Below are 18,311 nucleotides of genomic sequence, written 5' to 3'. Positions count from 1 at the left end.
CTGAACCAGAAGCTCCAGGAGTGAGACACAGGAAGCTATGTGTTACCATGTAGTCCAGTGATTCTGATTTAAGATAAAAATCTAAGCATGATTTGGTCAGTGTAAAAAGTCATTTAGAGCTTTCCCCTGGGGGTCAGCAGAGGCTTTGCTCGTAGCGCACTCCGTTCCGGGCTGCACCTTCCAGTTTCCCTTCTTTTCTTCCTGTGAGCTTAAAGGCACTTGAGAAACAGTCTGCCGAACTGGAATTTTTTAAAAGACTTTTCCCCCATAAATCCTTTACAGTAGTCTCACATACATCTAATTTGATAGCAGTTTTTTAAAGTGACTTTTGTTGACTTTTCAAAGCCTTCACCTGAATTTTAATAGAAACGCCACTCTGCTTCCCCATCCACATGTCATCAGTCATACTTTACTAAATTTCATAACTATGATAGGCTCAGCCAGCACCTTCAGGTTTGCAAACACTATGACTGGTAGCATGAGCAACTAACACGCTGAAAACCAGTCTTCCTAAGGTCCGTTTGCTGAATGTTTATCAAGTTTACCAATTCACCAAAAACTTTTAAAACTATTATTCTTGAATATTGTCAATTACTATTAACATATTGTTCCTATGAATGTTTTCTTTTTGGATATACTCTTTAGCATCATTGTAGGATTTGTATCAATTTATGGAAATAAGGCTTTTTAATCTTTGTTTTTTAAAAATACCAGTGCATATATTCTTATGAACATAAGTAACATTTCAGCATTTTATATTGTGTTTTTTCCAGTTTATAGAAGCTTGCAGAACACCTTTTCTTTTGTGGCCACATTTTAGTATTTAGAATTGCTTTGTCAGTCTTCTGAAATTGTAAGGTTTGCTAAAACAAATACCGTTAGCTGTTGTTTATAGAGTCTTTCATGTGAGTTGCCTGGGGCCTCCCCAGTGGCTCAGTGGTGAAGAATCTGCCTGCAATGCAGGAGGTGCAGGAGATACTGGTTCCATCCCTGAGCAGGGAAGATCCCCTGGAGGAGGAAATGGCAACCCCCTCCAGTATTCTTGCTGGGGCAATCCTACGGACAGGGAGCCTGGCAGACTACAGATTGTGGGGTTGCCGAGTCGGAACCAACAGAGTACAGCACAGTATGTGAGTTTCCTAGAATCAGTGTAACAAAGAACTGATGCTTTTGAAGTGGTGTTGGAGAAGAGTCTTGAGAGTCCCTTGGACTGCAAGAAGATCAAACAAGTCCATCCTAAAGGAAATCAGTCCTGAATATTCATTGGAAGGACTGATGATGAAGCTGAAACTCCAATACTTTGGCCACCTGATGCAAAGAACTGACTCCTTGGAAAAGACCCTGATGCTGGGAAGGATTGAAGGTGGGAGGAGAAGGGGACTACAGAAGATGAGATGGTTGCATGGCATCACCGACTTGATAGACACGAGTTTGAGCAAGCTCCAGGAGCTGGTGAAGGACAGGGAAGGCTGGCGTGCTGCAGTCCACGGGGTTGCAAAGAGTCGGACACGACTGAGCACCTGATCTGAACTGAGCTGAGGGTAACAAAGTATCACAACCAACCAGTAGGCTTCAAACAACAGAAATGTATTTTTCTGTATTTTGTCTGCAAATCTCCCTGTCCTTCTAAGGACACCAGTTGTTTGGTCTTCACTCAATTACATCTGTAAAGACACTATTTTCCAAATAAGGTTCATTCTCAGGGGTTAGGACTTCATTTCAGTTTATTATTTGGGGTCGGGGTGGGGGGCCACTGCTCAACCCACCACAGGTGGTATGCTTTAACAGGAAGTTTTAGGTGACTTTTTCTTTCTCTTTTCAGAAACATTTTAAAGGTGGTTCCGTTTGTCTCTGCTCAGCTTCACAAGTAACAGCTGGAGCAGGGCAAAGAGGGGACGTGAGGGGAAGGATTAAGGGGTAGAGAAGGGCTCTAGGAGCCGAGGTGGTGCTGAGGGGCCGAGGGGCCGAGGGGAGAAGAGATGAATTGGGAGACAGACTGCAGGGTTGGGGGAGCGCCCCCGGAACCCTGGGGTCCGGGTACAGCCGCCTTCCGGCCACTGCAGCTCGCGGGGGGTGGCCGGGGCATCAGCTGTTGTCATCCGTTTTCGCTGTTCTAAGAAGGGGCGGTCTGCGCCTCCAGAGACCCCTCCTCTGTCCAGGAAGCCGCGGAAAGCCCTCGCGCTTTTCCCGGTTGCTTCTAGTCCAGTTCCCTGAAATGTGCTCGCTTCTGTTCTGAGAGCTCCTACTCATCCCCCGAAACCATACGTAGGCATCCTCTCCCCGTAAAGGCTCACCTGTGGCCCCGGCTGCCCCCGATCCTGTCCCCCTACCGGGCTGTGAGGTCGGCGCCTTCCATAAATACCAACAGAGCCACCAACCGGCTCTGGAGTCCGGGAGGCTTGACCCAGAGGCCGACCCACCGTGCCCCGCTTGACCTCGAGATGAGTGTCCTAGTGGGACGGCCGGCCTGGGCTCAGCAAGCCGGGGGTGAGGGTCTCGGCGGGGAGCCAGAGTGGGAGGCCGGGGCGGGGGTCTCTGTGAGGTCACAGAGGGGAGCCCTGCCCCGCCGGGACGCCAGGGGGTGTGGCCCTGGAGGGGCGGGGCGGGGCCGGGCGGGGGGATTGGCGGAACCTGGGCACGTGGGCGGTGGCCCGGTCTCCAGGGAAACCTGACTCTTCTGCACCCTGAGCGGTGCAGAGTGCAGGCTGGCAGGCGCGGCTGCGCTGCGTTGGCCACAGCCCTGCGCGGACCCTGTGCGGTCAGTGAGAGCTCTCTGAGCTTCGGTGCGGCCCTGTTAGGGGGATAAGCGGGGATATCCCCGAGCTCCGCGGAGGCGGCGGTGGGGAATCGGCGCGTGGGCCCCACGCCCCCTGGGCCCGGCCCGCCGTTCTCCCTGGGAGCGGCGGAGAGGAGGTTTGGGGCCCGACGTGCGTGAGAGCCTGTTTTTATATGCGGGCTTGCGTGGGGACCGCGTCCTCGCCGCCCCGTCTCCCGAGGCTCTCGGGGGGAGAAGGGGCCTACTGTTTGCCGCCCAAAACGTGGCCCTACTTTAAGGTCGCGGGAGGTGGCCCAGGCTGTCTTCCTTGGTTTCAGGGACACCCTCAGGCGTTGGAGGGGGTTTCTCTGTGTTGGGGGCGGGGGCGTTCCAACAGGATCCGGGCGTCCGCCGTTTTAGGAGGGGTCCTTGTTTCTCTGAGGCGCGCGGTGCTGTCGGCGGTCCGGGCGCCCGCCAGGAACCCCGAGGGAGACTGTGGTTCTCCGACTTTGCTTCCAGGTTCAAAGAGGAGAGACATGGAATATCGTTATTCCTTGGTCCCACATGACGAGGTCCCAAAGGTTGGGAATTCTGAAAACCAAGTGGAGGAGGGCGGCAGCGTGCCTGCGGCCGCCGGGACACTGGAGAGCTCCATGCTTGGCGCCAAAAGGTGTGGGAGCCCTCCCGCGAGGGCGTGGAATCGGGCTGGCCCCTCTCCTTGGCTTGTAGACGGCTGTCCTTTCTCTGAGTCTTCACTTCATCTTCTCTCCACGCATTTCCCTGCCTCCAGACTTCCCCTTTTATTGATATAAGGACCTCAGTCACACTGGGCTAGAGCCCATTCTCATGACCTCTAATTTGATTATTTACATAAATTGACTATTTGGAGACAGCGTCTGTGAAGATTCTGACTCCAAACACAGTCACACAGCCAGGCCCTGGGAGTTAGAACTCTGACATATGAATTTGGGGTGTGGGGTGCGTGGCTGCTGCTGCTGCTGCTGCTAAGTCGCGTCAGTCGTGTCCGACTCTGTGCGACCCCATAGACGGCAGCCCACCAGGCTCCCCCGTCCCTGGGATTCTCCAGGCAAGAACACTGGAGTGAGTTGCCATTTCGAGGAAGGAACACAATTCAACCCACAGCTACAGGTAAGAAAAAGGAAAACAAACCAGTTTTGAGCCCCCAGACTTTATCATTGTTGCATGAGGGTCTCTATCCTTCATGTTCACAGCAGCTGCAGCCCTTCGGAGTCGGGCAGGTGCTTTGTTAAAGTGCCCGTGGCTCACGGCTGGCATCTGAGGACCAGCTGGTGGAGGGGCTCAGAGCCTGAGGGCTCCCGTGTGTGTGCACCCCACCCAGCCAGCCCTGAGACACCCCACTGCAGCACCCCAGAGAGCCCTTTAGCGTTGGGAGACAGGTGGGTGTGTGTGTGATGGGCCAGGCGCGGGCCCACTTTAAGTCAGGATGTGCACTTTGAGACAGTAAGAGCAACAACAAAGCAGCCTGCTCTGGTGCTCAGCCTTGTCAGACAGCTGCACACTTACTGCCCTTTCCGCTTCCTGCATGACCCTGAGCATGCTCCATGCTCCAGGTGCCTCCGTTCCCCTCCCTGGAGAGCAGGGACAGCCGCCCGTCTGGCCTCGGGGCTTGTCGGGTTGAAGCACGGCTTCTCGGGACTCGGTGGCCCTGAAGACCTTCGGTAGGCAACAGGCCCCCCACCCCGCCCCCTTCCTCTCCCTAGGCTCCTCCCGGAGGCCCCAGAGGAGGAAGAAGAGGCCGAGGGCCCGCTCAGGGAGCAGGACCTGAAGGGCGCCTACATCCAGCTGGTCCGGGGCATACAGGAGTGGCAAGACGGCTGCGTCTACCAGGGGGAGTTCGGGCTGGACATGAAGCTGGGATACGGAGAGTTCTCCTGGCCCACGGGCGAGGTAACGGCCAGCCCCGGCCGGCCCCTCTGAAGAGGCCTGTGTTGTGAGCTTGTGGATCCGGAAGGAGGCTAGGCAAGCGTCCCTGTGTGAGCAGCACTCAGAGAGACTCCTGAGATCACGTCCGAGGTTCACCTGGTGTCCCCAGGCTGCAGCTCGGGAAACTGTGCCTTCAGAAGATAAATTCTTACTCTAGGCAAATTTTTTCTTTTCAATTGTCAACTACTGCAGTGAGTTGTATATTTGCAGTGGTGACACTGCCTTGTATTTAAGCTCGAGCAGAAGAAATGGGTCTTCTTAGAGACACAGTGAACGCGCGCTTACGTGCGCCCGCGGTGGGCGGAGTTTGGGGCTGTGGGGACGCTAAGGGGCCCGTGGCAGGGCTCTTGGCGCCACCTGGTGTCCCTGGGGGAGAAGCAGCCGTGTGTGAGGCGAAGCTGGGGGTGTGCGTGTCCTGCGGGCTTACTGCGCCCCCCCCCCCACGGCGGGCAGCTGGGTTCTCAAGGCTTCCCACGTTGTGCGGGCCCCTCCCCTCCCGCCGCATCTGCACTGCTGGCGGGTTCCGCGCTGCTTGCCCTGGTCTTTGCTTGCAAGTCATAAAAACCGTCTGGAGGCAATGCAGGGCTGCATTTGGTGGGTTATAAAAGCATCTGGGGAAGCCCTGGGGACCTAGAGGGCAGGACCCCCTGTCACCGAAGCCCTGCTGGGAGACGGGCACTGGGTGGCACAACCTCCCAGGGGCTGCGAGGGTCCCGGCTCTGTCCTCCTCCACGCGGCGGCCCTGGTTGCTTGGTTGTGGTACCTCACCCAGTCCCTGACCTCCCGCACTTAGCTTTCCTGGTTCAGGGAGGAGAGGGGAGGAGGTGCACAGGGGTCTTGGGCTGGAGCCTGGGGAGTGGTGCGGGCAGGGCGAGGCGGCAGGAGCAGCTGCAGGCGCAGGCGGAGCTTCGGGGCTTCCAGCCCAGTCCCACTTGGACTGCACCCCCAGAGCAGGGGACAGAGGCCGGGACCCGAGCTTCTGACATGGCACGCGAGGCTCCTTGCTGTCGATGACGCAGCACTGATTTTGTTTGGCATCTGCTTCTTTAGTCCTCCGTTGGCTTTTCTTTGCCCCAACACGGGTCCAGTGGTCAGACACTGTGAGCTCCTGGTTGTGGGGGTGGCGTCCCGCTGACAGGTCCTGCAGCCCTAGTCATCCCTGCGCAGGGAGACGGTGGCAGGCGGAGCATCCGCTTTGGTACAGCCTGGGGGGACCTCTGGGTCCACCGAACAGACGCTCCTGCCGCCATAGCGGCTCCGGAACCAGAGGGAGCAGGAAGGCGAGAGGGCGCAGGGGGTTGAGGGCAGCGTCTTTGAAGAGCGGGCCCCAGCACATCCATCGGTCTGGTCAGATGAAGCTCCCGGTCTGTGTGGAGCACGGATCGGGAGGATCCTCCTGGGTGGACAGAAACCCCGTCTTCTATGGGTGAACCAAAGAGCAGCGGTTAGATTCTTCCTAAAGTTCTACACAGATGATCTGCAACTCGGGACTTCTTTCAGTTGGGTAAACTCTGTAAGCCCCACAGATGATCCCAATGAAATGAATGTGGGCAGATGATGGGCCGTTTCCTGCCCTGTGTCTCTCTGCTCTCCGTGTCCCTGCTCCAGCCATTCTCTAGGAGTGAAATGATGAGCCAGAAAATACCTCTCTTGGCTGTGGTGCCTGGAAAGCCCGTCACTGGGTCCCGGGGCCCCAGGCTTGGCTGGTTCCAGGGGTTCTCAAGACTCCATCAGGTCACTTCTTCCCTTCTCCCTGGGGGCGGCCAAGGTTGACCTTCTGCCACCTGGCAGAGGGGAACGGTTTTGGGGTCCCAGCCTCTTACAAGAGAGAAGAGGCCCCGTGGACACTGGTGTGACTCAGGGATGGGTCCTGTGGCCAAACGCAAGTCAGGGCTGGGGGTGGGAGCCCTCTGCTTGGCCACTCATGCCAGGGAGGCTGGGGCCAGGGCACCACCTACCTGTGAGGACTTGTCTCCATTGCCAGAGGACGATGGGGCACTGGGCAGGTGGCAGTCGCCGGCCTGCTGGTGGGGGTGGGGTGGGGAGGGGTCTGTGAGCACCGCCGTCGGCCACGTGAGCGCCTGGCCCGCCTGCTTCTGGCTGGAAGGTGGCCGTCTGACGCGTGAGTCAGGGCTGGAGACTGAGAAGGGCTTGGGATGGACATTGTGTCCTTTCTCCCTCCTGGGGCACCTCCATCAGACCCCCCGGGGCTCGGGACCAGAGCAGCCCAAGTGCGTGGCCTCAGAAGCCAGGAGTCTTCAGTCAGGGCCAGGGTGGTGACCCCCGGGCTGGCAGCCCCCGACTCCCTGGGCCAGCCTGGGGGGTGCGGGCGGAGCCGGGGCCAGGGCTCACGCATGCAGACAGGTCGTGCCCCAGCCCAGGCAGTGCAGACACCTACAGCCTCCCCACCCAAGCCAAGACGGGGGCGGCATGGCCATCGGGGGGCCAAGTGTGCCTGGCGCCTGCTCTGTGTGAGTTGGGTGACCTCCCCTCGTGCGCCCAGGGCAGACCCAGAGCCCCACTCCATGTGGCCCAGGCCCAGAGGCTCAGCTGGGAGGGCGTTCTGGAAGGTTCTGGGGCAGTAAGGGGCTGCTCCTCAGACAGACCGGTCACCCCACTTTCTGTTCACAGTCCTACCACGGGCAGTTCTACCGGGACCACCGGCACGGCCTCGGCACCTACATGTGGCCGGATGGCTCCAGCTTCACGGGCACGTTTTACCTCAGTGCCCGGGAGGGCTACGGCACCATGTACCTGAAGGAGAGGCTCTTCCAGGTGAGAGGTCGGCCTGGGCATCCAGGCCACTGGCCGGCACTGCAGGCGCTGCTGGGTCCTGGGTGTGTCTGACGAGAAGCGGCTTTCTTAGTCTAAGGGAATGTGATAGTGCCAGTAATAAGGCGCATGAAGAGGAGTGAGGACATGAGACATGTTGCACAGTGAGGACATGAGAGCCGGTCATTGTCCTGTTCCCCGGACCGGGCCCGGGGTTTCCAGCAAGCCACCGTGCATCTTGTAGATGAAGCAGTGAGCTCGGCGGAAACATTCACCTTTCTACACGTAGACTGGCTCGTTGCGCACATGCTCTTCTGGAAGTTCCCTTTTTCTGGGAGAACATTCCTGCCTTTGCAAATACAGATTCCTCCCCCAACCCCGCCTTACTCATTACAGTAACACTCGCCCCCGTTAGCAGGTCGTGCTGAAAGTTTTGGGGCTTCCCTTATAGCTCAGTTGGTAAAGAATCCGGCTGCAATTCAGGAGACCCTGGTTTGATCTCTGGGTCGGGAAGATCCGCTGGAGAAGGGATAGACTGCCTACTCCAGTATTCTTGGGCTTCCTTGGTGACTCAGCTGGTAAAGAATCCACCTGCAATGTGGGAGACCTGGGTTCGATCCCTGGGTTGGGGAGATCCCCTGGAGAAGGGGAAGGCTGCCCACTCCAGTGTTCTGGCTGGAGAATTCCATGGACTTGCAAAGAGTCGGACACGACTGAGCGACTTTCACTGCTGAAAGTTTTGACAAGCATGGTGCTGTGTGATGACTACCGCGGTCAAGGGTCCCAATAGTCCCGTCAGCCCCGAACATGCACCCGGTCCCTCTGGAGCAGGTCTCCTCCTGCCCCCAGTGCCCGGCTGTTCCGTTTCTGCCTATAATTTTGCCAGGTCATGAGATCATCATCTGCGTTTTCTTCTGTGTTTATGGTTTTGCCATAACGTGCCCGTCTGTGTTTGCGTTAATGTTGGTGTGTCACGGGAAGTAAGGCTCCCTCCTCTGCCACGCGGGGACGTCCGGGTGCTCCAAGCCCATCTACTGGAAAGACTGACTTACCTCCCGCCCAGCCGTTTCCTCTTTGTCAGAAGTCACGTCTGGAGGCAGCTGCCTGGTTCTTTCGTGACACGATGTCAGGACTGACAGGTGGGCGCAGGTGTCAGCAGCCTGGTTCTGCCCTGCAGGGCTTCCCGTGTTCTTGCTTCCTGCTCTGCGAGGAGCTCCAGCCTCACTCAGACGCTTCCTGCCCTGCTTTGGGTGGAGCCTGGCTGCTTTAGTGGGATGCAGTATTTAGAAACCACGGTTTGGCTGCTCATCACTGCTGCACTGGTTGGTTTTTATTTTTAGGTGTTTTCAATAGCATATCTTGAAAACACCTTTCAAAACTTTTTTTTTCCACGCGTTATTTTATGACATTTTTTCTTTTTTTTTTCTTTTTAAAGCGTTTTAAAATCGAACAATTTTTAAAATCCTGCTGTTGTTCAGTCGGTAAGTTGTGTAGAGCTCTTTGCGACCCGATGAACTACAGCACGCCAGCCCTCCCTGTCCTTCACCATCTCCTGGGATTTGCTCAAACTCATGTTCATTGACTTGGCGATGCCACCAACCATCTCATCCTCTGTCGTCCCCTTCTTTGCCTACCTTCAATCTTTCCTAGCATCAGGGTCTTTTCCAATGAGTCAGCTCTTCACATCAGGTGGCCAGAGTATCAGAGCTTCAGCTTCAGCATCAGTCCTTCCCATCAGCATTCAAGGTTGATTTCCTGTGGGACTGACTGGCTTGACCTCCTTGCAGCCCCGGGGACTCTTGGGCGTCTGCTCCAGCGCCGCGGTGCTTCACCTGGGCTCTTCAGTTTCCTTGCACAGCCTCACTCTCTTGGGCGTCTGCTCCAGCGCCGCGGTGCTTCACCTGGGCTCTTCAGTTTTCCTTGCACAGCCTCACTCTCGTGGGCGTCTGCTCCAGCGCCGCGGTGCTTCACCTGGGCTCTTCAGTTTCCTTGCACAGCCTCCCTCTCGTGGGCGTCTGCTCCAGCGCCGCGGAGCTTCACCTGGGCTCTTCAGTCTCCTTCCGCAGCCTCACTCTCCTGGGCTCATGATTTCGTATGACCCCTGGATGACCGTTTGTTGTGCACCCCCCCTCTGTCCCCTCCCCCATCCCTCTCCCCACTGGCAACCACTAGATCGTTATCTGTACCCATGTCTCTGCTTCCTTTTTTGTTTGAAAGTACACTTTTTTAAGTGAGAAAATGCATCATCAGTTCACACTGATATCTCCAGCGTCAGTGTAGGGGTGCAGGCTTTGCCCTCGACAGCTGTGGTGCTGTTTGCCTCTCTCTTCGTCTTAACAATCGTGGTTTCTAACAAGATTTCCTGCTTGCTTTATCTCTGAACACGTGTATACGAGTTTCAGAAAAGGGCAGAGCCTCATCAACGCCCCTCTGATGATTAAAAACAGTCTCAGGTTCCTTTGCTGTCCTTTTGTCCCCGGGGTGGCCCCACTGGGGAGGCTGGGTCCAGTCACGTGAAATAATTCCTCTCTGTGTGGTCACCTCACCGCCTCCCCCACCACTGGGTACAGAGCTGCAGTCACTTGCTTTATTTTGCTTTTGTTATTTTTGGCATTCTATTTTTAAAATCTTGTTTTGATTTCATTTTGTGATTATGAAAAAATCTGATGCTTTTTCCAAGTCAAATCCATCAGATATGGTCCCCCCCACAGGAGTCCCTTCGCTTCCTTCTCGAGCCTCCCTGGTCCTTGGTGATCATCTTTGTACTTCTGTCTCTGCATTTACAAATGATGGGCGATGGGCACACACGGTCCTCCCCCCGAGGGCATCCTGTCCTCCCTGTGCTCCACCTGCAATTACACCTGCTCTCAGAGCCCTGCCCCCTCCCAGCAGCTCCTGAAGGCCTGCGTCTCCAGGCAGCCTTCCTCACTGAGGATTCCATGTTTTCACCTGTGATCTTTGGGATGCATTCCTAGAAGCAGGATTGTTTGGTTAAAAAGTGAACACATGTTAAGAAAAGAATTTTCAAAGCCAGTACCTCTGGATAGCCCCTCTTTATTGAACCATCAAGGTTCCTGGATCATCGTCTGCTGTTCACATAAGGCTGTGAACATATTATAGCTTTGATGAGCTGGGATGACTTCCTGTGACAGATTCCTAGAAGCGGACTCCTGGGACAGCTGCTTTTCTGACCAGACACCTGTCTCCCTGCCCAAGGCTTTCTTCCAGGCTCACAGCTCCTGGGGGACTGTCCCCCCACCCCGCCACTTTCACCGAGTCTGATGGTGTTTCTTGCCCCGTCACCGGCCCATCCACAGCTTCTCTTGGAAACACCCGCAGCCCCAGCCCAAGCCTGTGCAGTGGTCCTCACATGCTTTCCCTCCCTCATTTCGTCTGCTGCCGCCTGGTCTGGCCTGCCAGCTTCTTGTGGGCAGGGCCTTCCGTCCACAGTGCCCAGCCCCAGGCTTGCAGCCAGAGGTGCTCCACGGGCAATGGGAGCTCCCGAGAGTGAGGCTGCTGTGCGGCTCGCAGACGATGGGGTGGGGGCACAGCTCCAGGGACTGACGTGTGTGCCCTTGGGGTTTCAGGCCTCTGTGCTTTTGCTGGGCGGTTCCTCTGCCTGCCCAGCGACCTCCAGGCATCATCCCGTGACTCCGTCTCAGGGAAGATGCAGCCCGTCCTCCCCGGGAAGCCGGGTCTCTGCGGTCCCCAGGTCCCCTTTGTCCCAGGTCCCTCGCTGAGGGAGGCACTGCTGCTTGGTGTCTCACTGAGACCCTCCTGGCTCTCCCTGCTCCTCACACCCACCCCCGGGCACCGATGCCAGCAGGAGCATCAGAGCCGCCCGGCGCTGGCTGTGCTCTGCTGGGCTCGAGGCAAGCCAGGCTGACTGCTCCTCCTCGGCTCACACCTGCCGGGGTGTGTCTGACTCGGCGCCCGGCGCCTCTACCTGCGTGCTCCTCCCCAGCCTGATGGGTGCCTAGGCCAGGCTCACCATGTTAGAGGAGCCGGGGGCACCCTGAAATGAGTCTGCACGCAGCATCCCCGGCTTCCCCTCACAAGGCCCCCGAGCCCGCAGCCCCTCTGCCCACGACGCGTCTGTCCCGACGCCCGTGCTTTGGGCCTGGAGCGTCCAAAGCCTCAGCAAACTGTCGATTGAATGAACATGTTTCTTAGGATGATGCTTTCTTCCTCTGATTTAAGAAACTGGCCGCAGAGCACAGGCCCTGCCCAGCCACCTGTTCTACCCCGTTGTGCCGTCCTGCAGGGCCTGTACAAGGCAGACGAGCGATTCGGGCCAGGCGTCGAGACCTACCGGGACGGCAGCCAGGACGTGGGACTGTGGTTCCACAACCACCTCCTCAAGCTGTGCGTGGAAATCCCCGACAGCCTCTCCATCCACAGCTACCCCGAGTTCTCGGGCTTCCTGACCCACACGCCCGCCACAGTCACCCTCGCGGATGAGGAGAAGATGGGCTGGGGCCTAGAGGAGGGGCAGGACCCGTTCTTCTACGACTACAAGCGGTTTCTCCTGAATGACGACCTCACTCTGCCTCCGGAAATCTATATCTACTCGACGGACAACAGCCACCTGCCCATGACCTCTTCCTTCCGCAAAGACCTGGACGCCCGCCTCTTTCTGAACGACATCCCTCCGTTTGTTGATGACGGAGAGCCCTGGTTTATCAGAAACGAGACCCCTCTGATGGTCAGAATCCAGAAGCAGGCTTACAAGTTCAGGTAACCCAGCCCGTCCTCTCTCCTCACCCCCAGGGCTCCTGTCCTCTGATGGGGGCACACTCAGGCTGGGGGTCCTGAAGGCCTCTGGCGGCCAGCCCCGCAACTTGGCTGTCCGGCTTGTCTTGTTTGACTAACCAATGCAGCCCAGTGATGAAGGGCTGGGGAGCTTGTGCCTGGAGCTGGAACGCGCTGCCCAAGTGTCGAGCGCTGGCGGGGAGCAGGGCAGGAGGAGGCTGGGCGGCTGGCTCGGCCTCTGGTTTCTCCAGATGGCAGGGGAAAGATGGAGCACTCTGCTGGTCTCCAAAGATCACCGCCACCTGCCCCGGCATCCCTGGGGAAGTCAGCAGCCACTTGAGGAAGACTTATTTTTTAAGTTAAAGTTTTGAAGAATATTTTAACCCCTTTCCTACACTTTGTCCTCAAATATCTGTAAACTATTTTGGAATGCATGTTTTGTGAACATAAATGCTACTTATGTATGCATCATCTACCCATCCACCCATCCATTCACCTATTCATCCACCCATCCATCCATCCATCCACTTATCATATCCATTCACCCATCCATCCATCCATCCACCCACCCACTTAGCATATCCATTCACCTATCCATCCATCCATCCACCCACCCACTTAGCATATCCACCCACCTATCCATCCACCCACTTATCCATCCATCTAACCACTTACCATATCCATCCACCTATCCATCCATCCATCCATCGACCCATTCATCCATCCACCCGCTTATCATATCCATACACCTCTCTATCCACTTATCCATCCATTTATTCATCCATCCATCCACCCACTTAGCGTATCCACCCACCTATCCATCCATCTACCTATCCATCCATCTACCCATCCATCCATCCATCCACCCATTCATCTACCCACTTATCATATCCACCCACCTATCCATCCATCCACCTATCCATCCATCCATCCATTGACCCATCCATCCATCCACCCACTTATCACATCCATCCACCTATCCATCCATCCATCTACCCACTTATATCCATCCACCCATCCATTCATCCATCTATCCATCCACCCACTTATCATATCCATACACCTCTCCATCCACTTATCCATCCATCTATTCGTCCATCCATCCACCCACTTATGCATCTATCCACCTATCATATCCATCCGCCCATTTACTCACACACCCACCCACACACCCACACACCCATCAATCCACTATCTGTCCATCCATCCATCTATTTACCCATCCTTTCACCTATCCATCCACCCATCTATCACCCCTCCATCTATCCATCATGCAAAGATCAGCTGAGCCTATAAATTTTTTATTTTTAAAGTGATACAGCTCTTCCTGCTGAGGAAAGATGCTTGCTTAGCCATAGCATCTTCACCTGTGGGCAGCGTGTCCCCCAGCAGCTGGCCAGCCGTGCAGGCCTAGGGCTTAGGGTGTCCTAGGAGCAGACTGTGATGGGGGGGAAGGCGGGGTCCTGGGCAGAGGCATGAAAGAGGAAGTGTGGACGGGAGGGAGGGCCCCTTTCGTGGCAGGGCTTGGCATCCAGAATCGGGCTCCCCCCACTGAGGCTCCCTGACTGCCAGGAACAAGAGGGCTCATAGCAGCTGGAACATGGACACCATCCTGGAGGGGCGGCGGAGCGGCTTTGCGCGCCGTGGGCCCAAGGAGCGGCTCTCCAAGGAGATGATCCTGAAGGCCCAGGAAGGGAATTACGACTGGATTTACGGGATCCTGAGGGACAACCTCGCCAGCCCCGATGTGGCCGATGCCAAGGGCTACACAGTGCTCGCCGCCGCTGCTGTGAGCGCCCCACCCCACAGGGTGCTTGTGCGGGTGGCAGGGTCACTCACAGGACCGCTGACCCGGAGGGCACTGGGCGGTGGCCCCTCGTAGGCAGGGGCTGCCCTCCCCCTTCCCCTCTGAAGCCTGCCTGTGGGACGGGCGTGCGGGGTCGGACGGGGAGAGGGGCAGGGTGCCTTCGCCTGGCTGAGCTGGCTGGGGCGGGGGGCCGCCTCTGAGCTGGCTGGGGCGTGGGGCCTCACTGGGGTCCTGGCCCCTGCTGAGAGCGCCCGCTGTCCTCGCCAGGCTGGCCCCCTCCCTGCAGGTTCACTGTCACGTTGACATCGTCAACCTCCTGCTGGACAACGGGGCCGACGTGAACAAGCGCACGGACGAGGGCCTCACCCCGCTGAGCATGTGCTTCCTCCTCCACTACCCAACCGTGTCCTTCAAGCCCAACATCGCTGAGAGGACGGTGCCTGAGCTCCAGGTCAGCCTGGGGGTGCTGCGCCCTGGCTCAGGGTCTGCGCCAGCCCATCCCCACCCCCATCCCTGGGTACCAGTCCCCTATGCAGCTGTCCACGCATACAGCTGTCCCCTTCCCCCACCCCCTGCCATCTCTGTGTCCTCAGTCCCCCACCCCATCCACCCCTCCCCCTCCCCATCCCCTGCCATCCACCCCCCGTCCTCAGCCCCCTACTCCCCATCTAGTGGTCCCCGCTCCTCCATCGCCTACCTTCCGTTCCCCGCCCCCCACCCCCAGCCACCTGTCCCCCAGCACCCCATCCCCCAGCACCCCAGACTCATCTACCCGTCCCCTCCCCATCCCCTGCCATCCACCCCCCTCCCCCCGCCTCAGCCCCCCTCCCCCCTCCCCATCCCCCATCCACCCATCCAACTCTCCCTTGTCCGACTGTCCGCTGGTCCACTCGTCCCTCACCTGTCTACCTGTCCCCCAGTCCCCCAGCTCCCCGGCCTTCTTGTGCAGACCGGGCTCAAATGGGATGAACTGATGCTAAGGTGGGCAGGCAGGAAATGGGAGGAAATCATCATGGTCACTGGGTGCCCTGAGCTTGTTGCTACGACACAGCAGAAGTGTCCTTTAGGAGGCCATGCACAGCCTCTGGGGCCTCAGGACAGAGGGTGCCGTGGACCCCGCACAGGGCCCACCCTGGCCTCTGGCGACAGGCACTGCTGGGCGCCCCTGAGCCTTGCAGGGTGCCTGCTCCGGTGGTTCTGGGCGGGTACTCAGGGTGGAACTGCCGGGCCCTCAGCAGCAGTTAGTCACAGAGGGCTGGGCCCAGCCGCAGCCTTTCTGCCTGGGGGTGGTCCGCGGTGGGACCCGAGAACCTGCATTTCTGGCGCTGCTGCCGCCCGTCCCTGGGCCACCGCTGAGAAGGAGGCTGTGACTGCGGGTGGAGGGCGGCAGCAAGCCGCAGAGCGTGCCGCCGGCAGCCGCTGGATTTGGACGTTTTCAGGGCTCACGTGAGAAAAAGGCAGGACAGGTGGGATTCACTGTAATAATGACATTTCTTTAACCCATGTATCCAGAATTCCCCGTTCTGGTGTGTAATCAGTATAGCGGCCCATGGGGAGACATTTGGCATTGATTTTCCAGTTGCCTCGCCTACAATGCGGGGGGTCTGTGCCTGGAGCCTGCGTGGCGCCAGCCTGGTCCCCGCGCTGGGGCCTGCTTAGCGCGGCAGGTCCGGGTGCCAAGGGGGGCGTGGGCCGGCCCTGCAGACGGAGGCAGCTTGCTTGGGTCAGCACTCTCTGCTTTGTCCTAAGGACGTTTTCTCGGTCCTTTCCAAAGGAAGCTTCGAAGCCCATCACCACGACCCAGCGTTCCTTGTCGATTCCGGAATCGCCCGCAGAGCCAGTGGTTCTGGAGGAGCCTGTCCCGGCTCCTGGAGGCCCGGAGCGGAAGCAGTCCTCCGCCAGGCCGAACATCGAGGAGAGCCGCCGCGGGGCTCGGGAGCGGGGCTCCACGTCGGGGAGGAGCAGCGCCAGCGACTCGGGGCACTCTCGGGGCGCGGCGTCGGGGACACTGTGCCGGAGCTCGGCCTGCAGCAACGACTCGGACTTCGAGTCCGGCCGGGCCGTGCGCCATTTCCGCATCGACCTGCCGCAGGAGCTGCTGGAGTGCAGCGCGCAGGGGCACAGCCTGCTGCAGACCCCGGGCCCCGCGCCTGCCGACCAGGGCATCATGAGGAGGATGGCGCTGGACATGGTCCAGTAGGTGGCGGGCCCAGGGCGCGCCTCAGGGGGAGCCATGAGCCCCATTCCCGCGGGAGGGCGGTTCTGCACGCCGGGGGCGGCTCCCAGCGGCTGGCCTCTGCGCCCTCCCTCGGGCCGAGCGTGGGATGGGGGCGCTGGCACCGGAGACGCACAGGCGGGCACTCACCCTCAGTCACCCAGGGACACATGCGTGCTCTCGTGCACACCTGCCCGCACACAGCCACTCATCGTGGATGTGCGTGCATACCACGCCTGGGGAGCCTCTCACTGAAGCAGGGCTGCCCCTCCACCAAGTCCTGAACACACAGAATGTCTTCAGGGCCAGCGGCGCCTCACGGCGAGGGCTCTGAGGTGGCCAAGTTTTTCATAAAAACTGGTTATCTCTGTGAATATGCAATGGTTAGTGTTACTTTTTGAATGTGTTACTAAATATTTGAACACATTTCTCAGTCTTAATTTGTAAGACAGCGGACAGGGATGGCTAGAACCCAGGTAAATAAAGCCCTTTGGGGGCCTGGAAGGATTGTACAAGTGAGGAGGGGTCAGAGGGCAAGCCATCTGAGCGCTACTGCCCTACACTGACCCAGCCTCCTCTCTCCCTCTGCTCTGCCGGCGGTCAGCGGGAAGGCGGGCCCCCACCTGCCCCCGATGGGCCTCTCCACACACCCCGCTCTCCTCCCCGACCTTCTCCCTGACACCCCCACCCGCCCAGCCCTCACGGCGTCTGCACAAGAGGCTGTGTGTGCCGCTCTGTGCTGCTGGTGAGAGACGTGTGTGCCATGTGAGTGTGTGTTGTAGGCGTGTGTGCACTGTGTCACACATGTGGTTGCATGTACGTGCCGTGTTGTGCCTGTGTGTATATGTGTGTCGTCTGTGTGTGCGTGCCGTGTGTTATGCATGTGTGTGCACTGCAGCTGCTGCTGCTAAGTCGCTTCAGTCGTGTCCGATTCTGTGCGACTCCATAGAAGGCAGCCCACCAGGCTACCCCGTCCCTGGGATTCTCCAGGCAAGAACACTGGAGTGGGTTGCCGTTTCCTTCTTCAGTGCATGAAAGTGAAAAGGGAAAGGGAAGTCGCTCAGTTGTGTCGGACTGTTCGAGACCCCATGCACTGCAGCCCACCAGGCTCCTCTGTCCCTGGGATTTTACACGCTACGTTGTATCTGTGTGTGTGTAGGTGTGTGTTTATATACGTATGTGCACGTCTGCTGTGTGTGTACAACCTTGGACCCTATGGGCACCAGGCAATGTACATCGTCCCCTCACGGCCGCCCCAGGAGGGAGACTGGCCCCCACCCCCAGCCCGTATCACAGGTGACCTCAGGCTAAGTGAGCACCAGGGCTGAAGTCGGGCAGGGCCGCAGCTGGACCTGAGCTTGGCCAGGCTGGGCCGCTCAGGGTGGGCTGCCCTGGAGCAGAGAAGGGCGGCAGTGTTGGTGAGGCAGGGCCCCGGGGTCGGCGTGCTCCGCGTCAGGCCTCGCCAGCACCCGCGGCGGGGTCTCCTTCTGGCCCGGGGCATGTCTGGGCTGCGGGCCGCGCGTGCCCCTCTGCCAGCCTGTGACGGTCTCCCTGCTCCTTCCAGACACAGGCGCAGGTGGGCGACCATCACCCTCCTGCTGCACCGCGGCGCCGACCCCAACCTGTGCCGCGCGCCCATGCAGGTCCTCTTCTTCGCCGTCAAGGCCGGGGACGTGGACGGGGTGAGGCTGCTGCTGGAGAACCGGGCCAGGACGGACATCCAGTTCCCGCCCGAGGTGGGCTGCGCCGGGGGCCGGCGGCGGTGGGGGCCGGGCCAACTCCGACGGTCACCCGTAGCGTCTGCTCTTCCTCCCTGGCTGTGTCGATGCTTGTCACTCAGGCCGCTCATATTCAGAGGGTGTCGACTTTTGAAAAGGCTGCCAGTCTCGCTCTGGCTACTTGCTCACCTTCTGGGCCCCTGAGCCTGGTCGTTTATTTCCTCTTTTTTCTTGGGTGTAAGTGCAGGTGTCACTGAAGACCCAGGAGGATCTCACAGAACTTTTTGGGTTCACTGATTGGACTCCATCTTTGAAACCTCCTGGAGG

At 58.4% G+C, this 18,311-nt stretch overlaps 1 protein-coding gene across 2 annotated transcripts in view; it reads left to right on the top strand.

The window, feature by feature from the left end:
- Positions 1-2,644: 2,644 nt before the first annotated feature.
- ANKMY1 (ankyrin repeat and MYND domain containing 1) overlaps positions 2,645-18,311 on the top strand; it is a 55,184-nt gene continuing 39,517 nt past the window's right edge. Inside the window, exons 1-9 of one of the 2 annotated variants that reach the window (XM_027538118.1) lie at positions 2,645-2,783; positions 3,275-3,425; positions 4,498-4,684; positions 7,352-7,495; positions 11,757-12,229; positions 13,817-14,033; positions 14,338-14,502; positions 15,826-16,247; positions 17,831-18,002. In XM_027538118.1, the coding sequence (XP_027393919.1) occupies positions 3,292-3,425; positions 4,498-4,684; positions 7,352-7,495; positions 11,757-12,229; positions 13,817-14,033; positions 14,338-14,502; positions 15,826-16,247; positions 17,831-18,002 (1,914 nt within the window). In that variant the 5' untranslated portion in view covers positions 2,645-2,783; positions 3,275-3,291. The remainder of the gene's footprint in view (positions 2,784-3,274; positions 3,426-4,497; positions 4,685-7,351; positions 7,496-11,756; positions 12,230-13,816; positions 14,034-14,337; positions 14,503-15,825; positions 16,248-17,830; positions 18,003-18,311) is intronic. The other variant, XM_027538119.1, reaches the window with a different exon arrangement.

This window comes from Bos indicus x Bos taurus, chromosome 3 (assembly GCF_003369695.1).
Source record: "Bos indicus x Bos taurus breed Angus x Brahman F1 hybrid chromosome 3, Bos_hybrid_MaternalHap_v2.0, whole genome shotgun sequence".
In the NCBI taxonomy this organism is placed as follows: Eukaryota; Metazoa; Chordata; class Mammalia; order Artiodactyla; family Bovidae; genus Bos; species Bos indicus x Bos taurus.
This window is presented reverse-complemented; position numbering and strand designations above follow the sequence as displayed.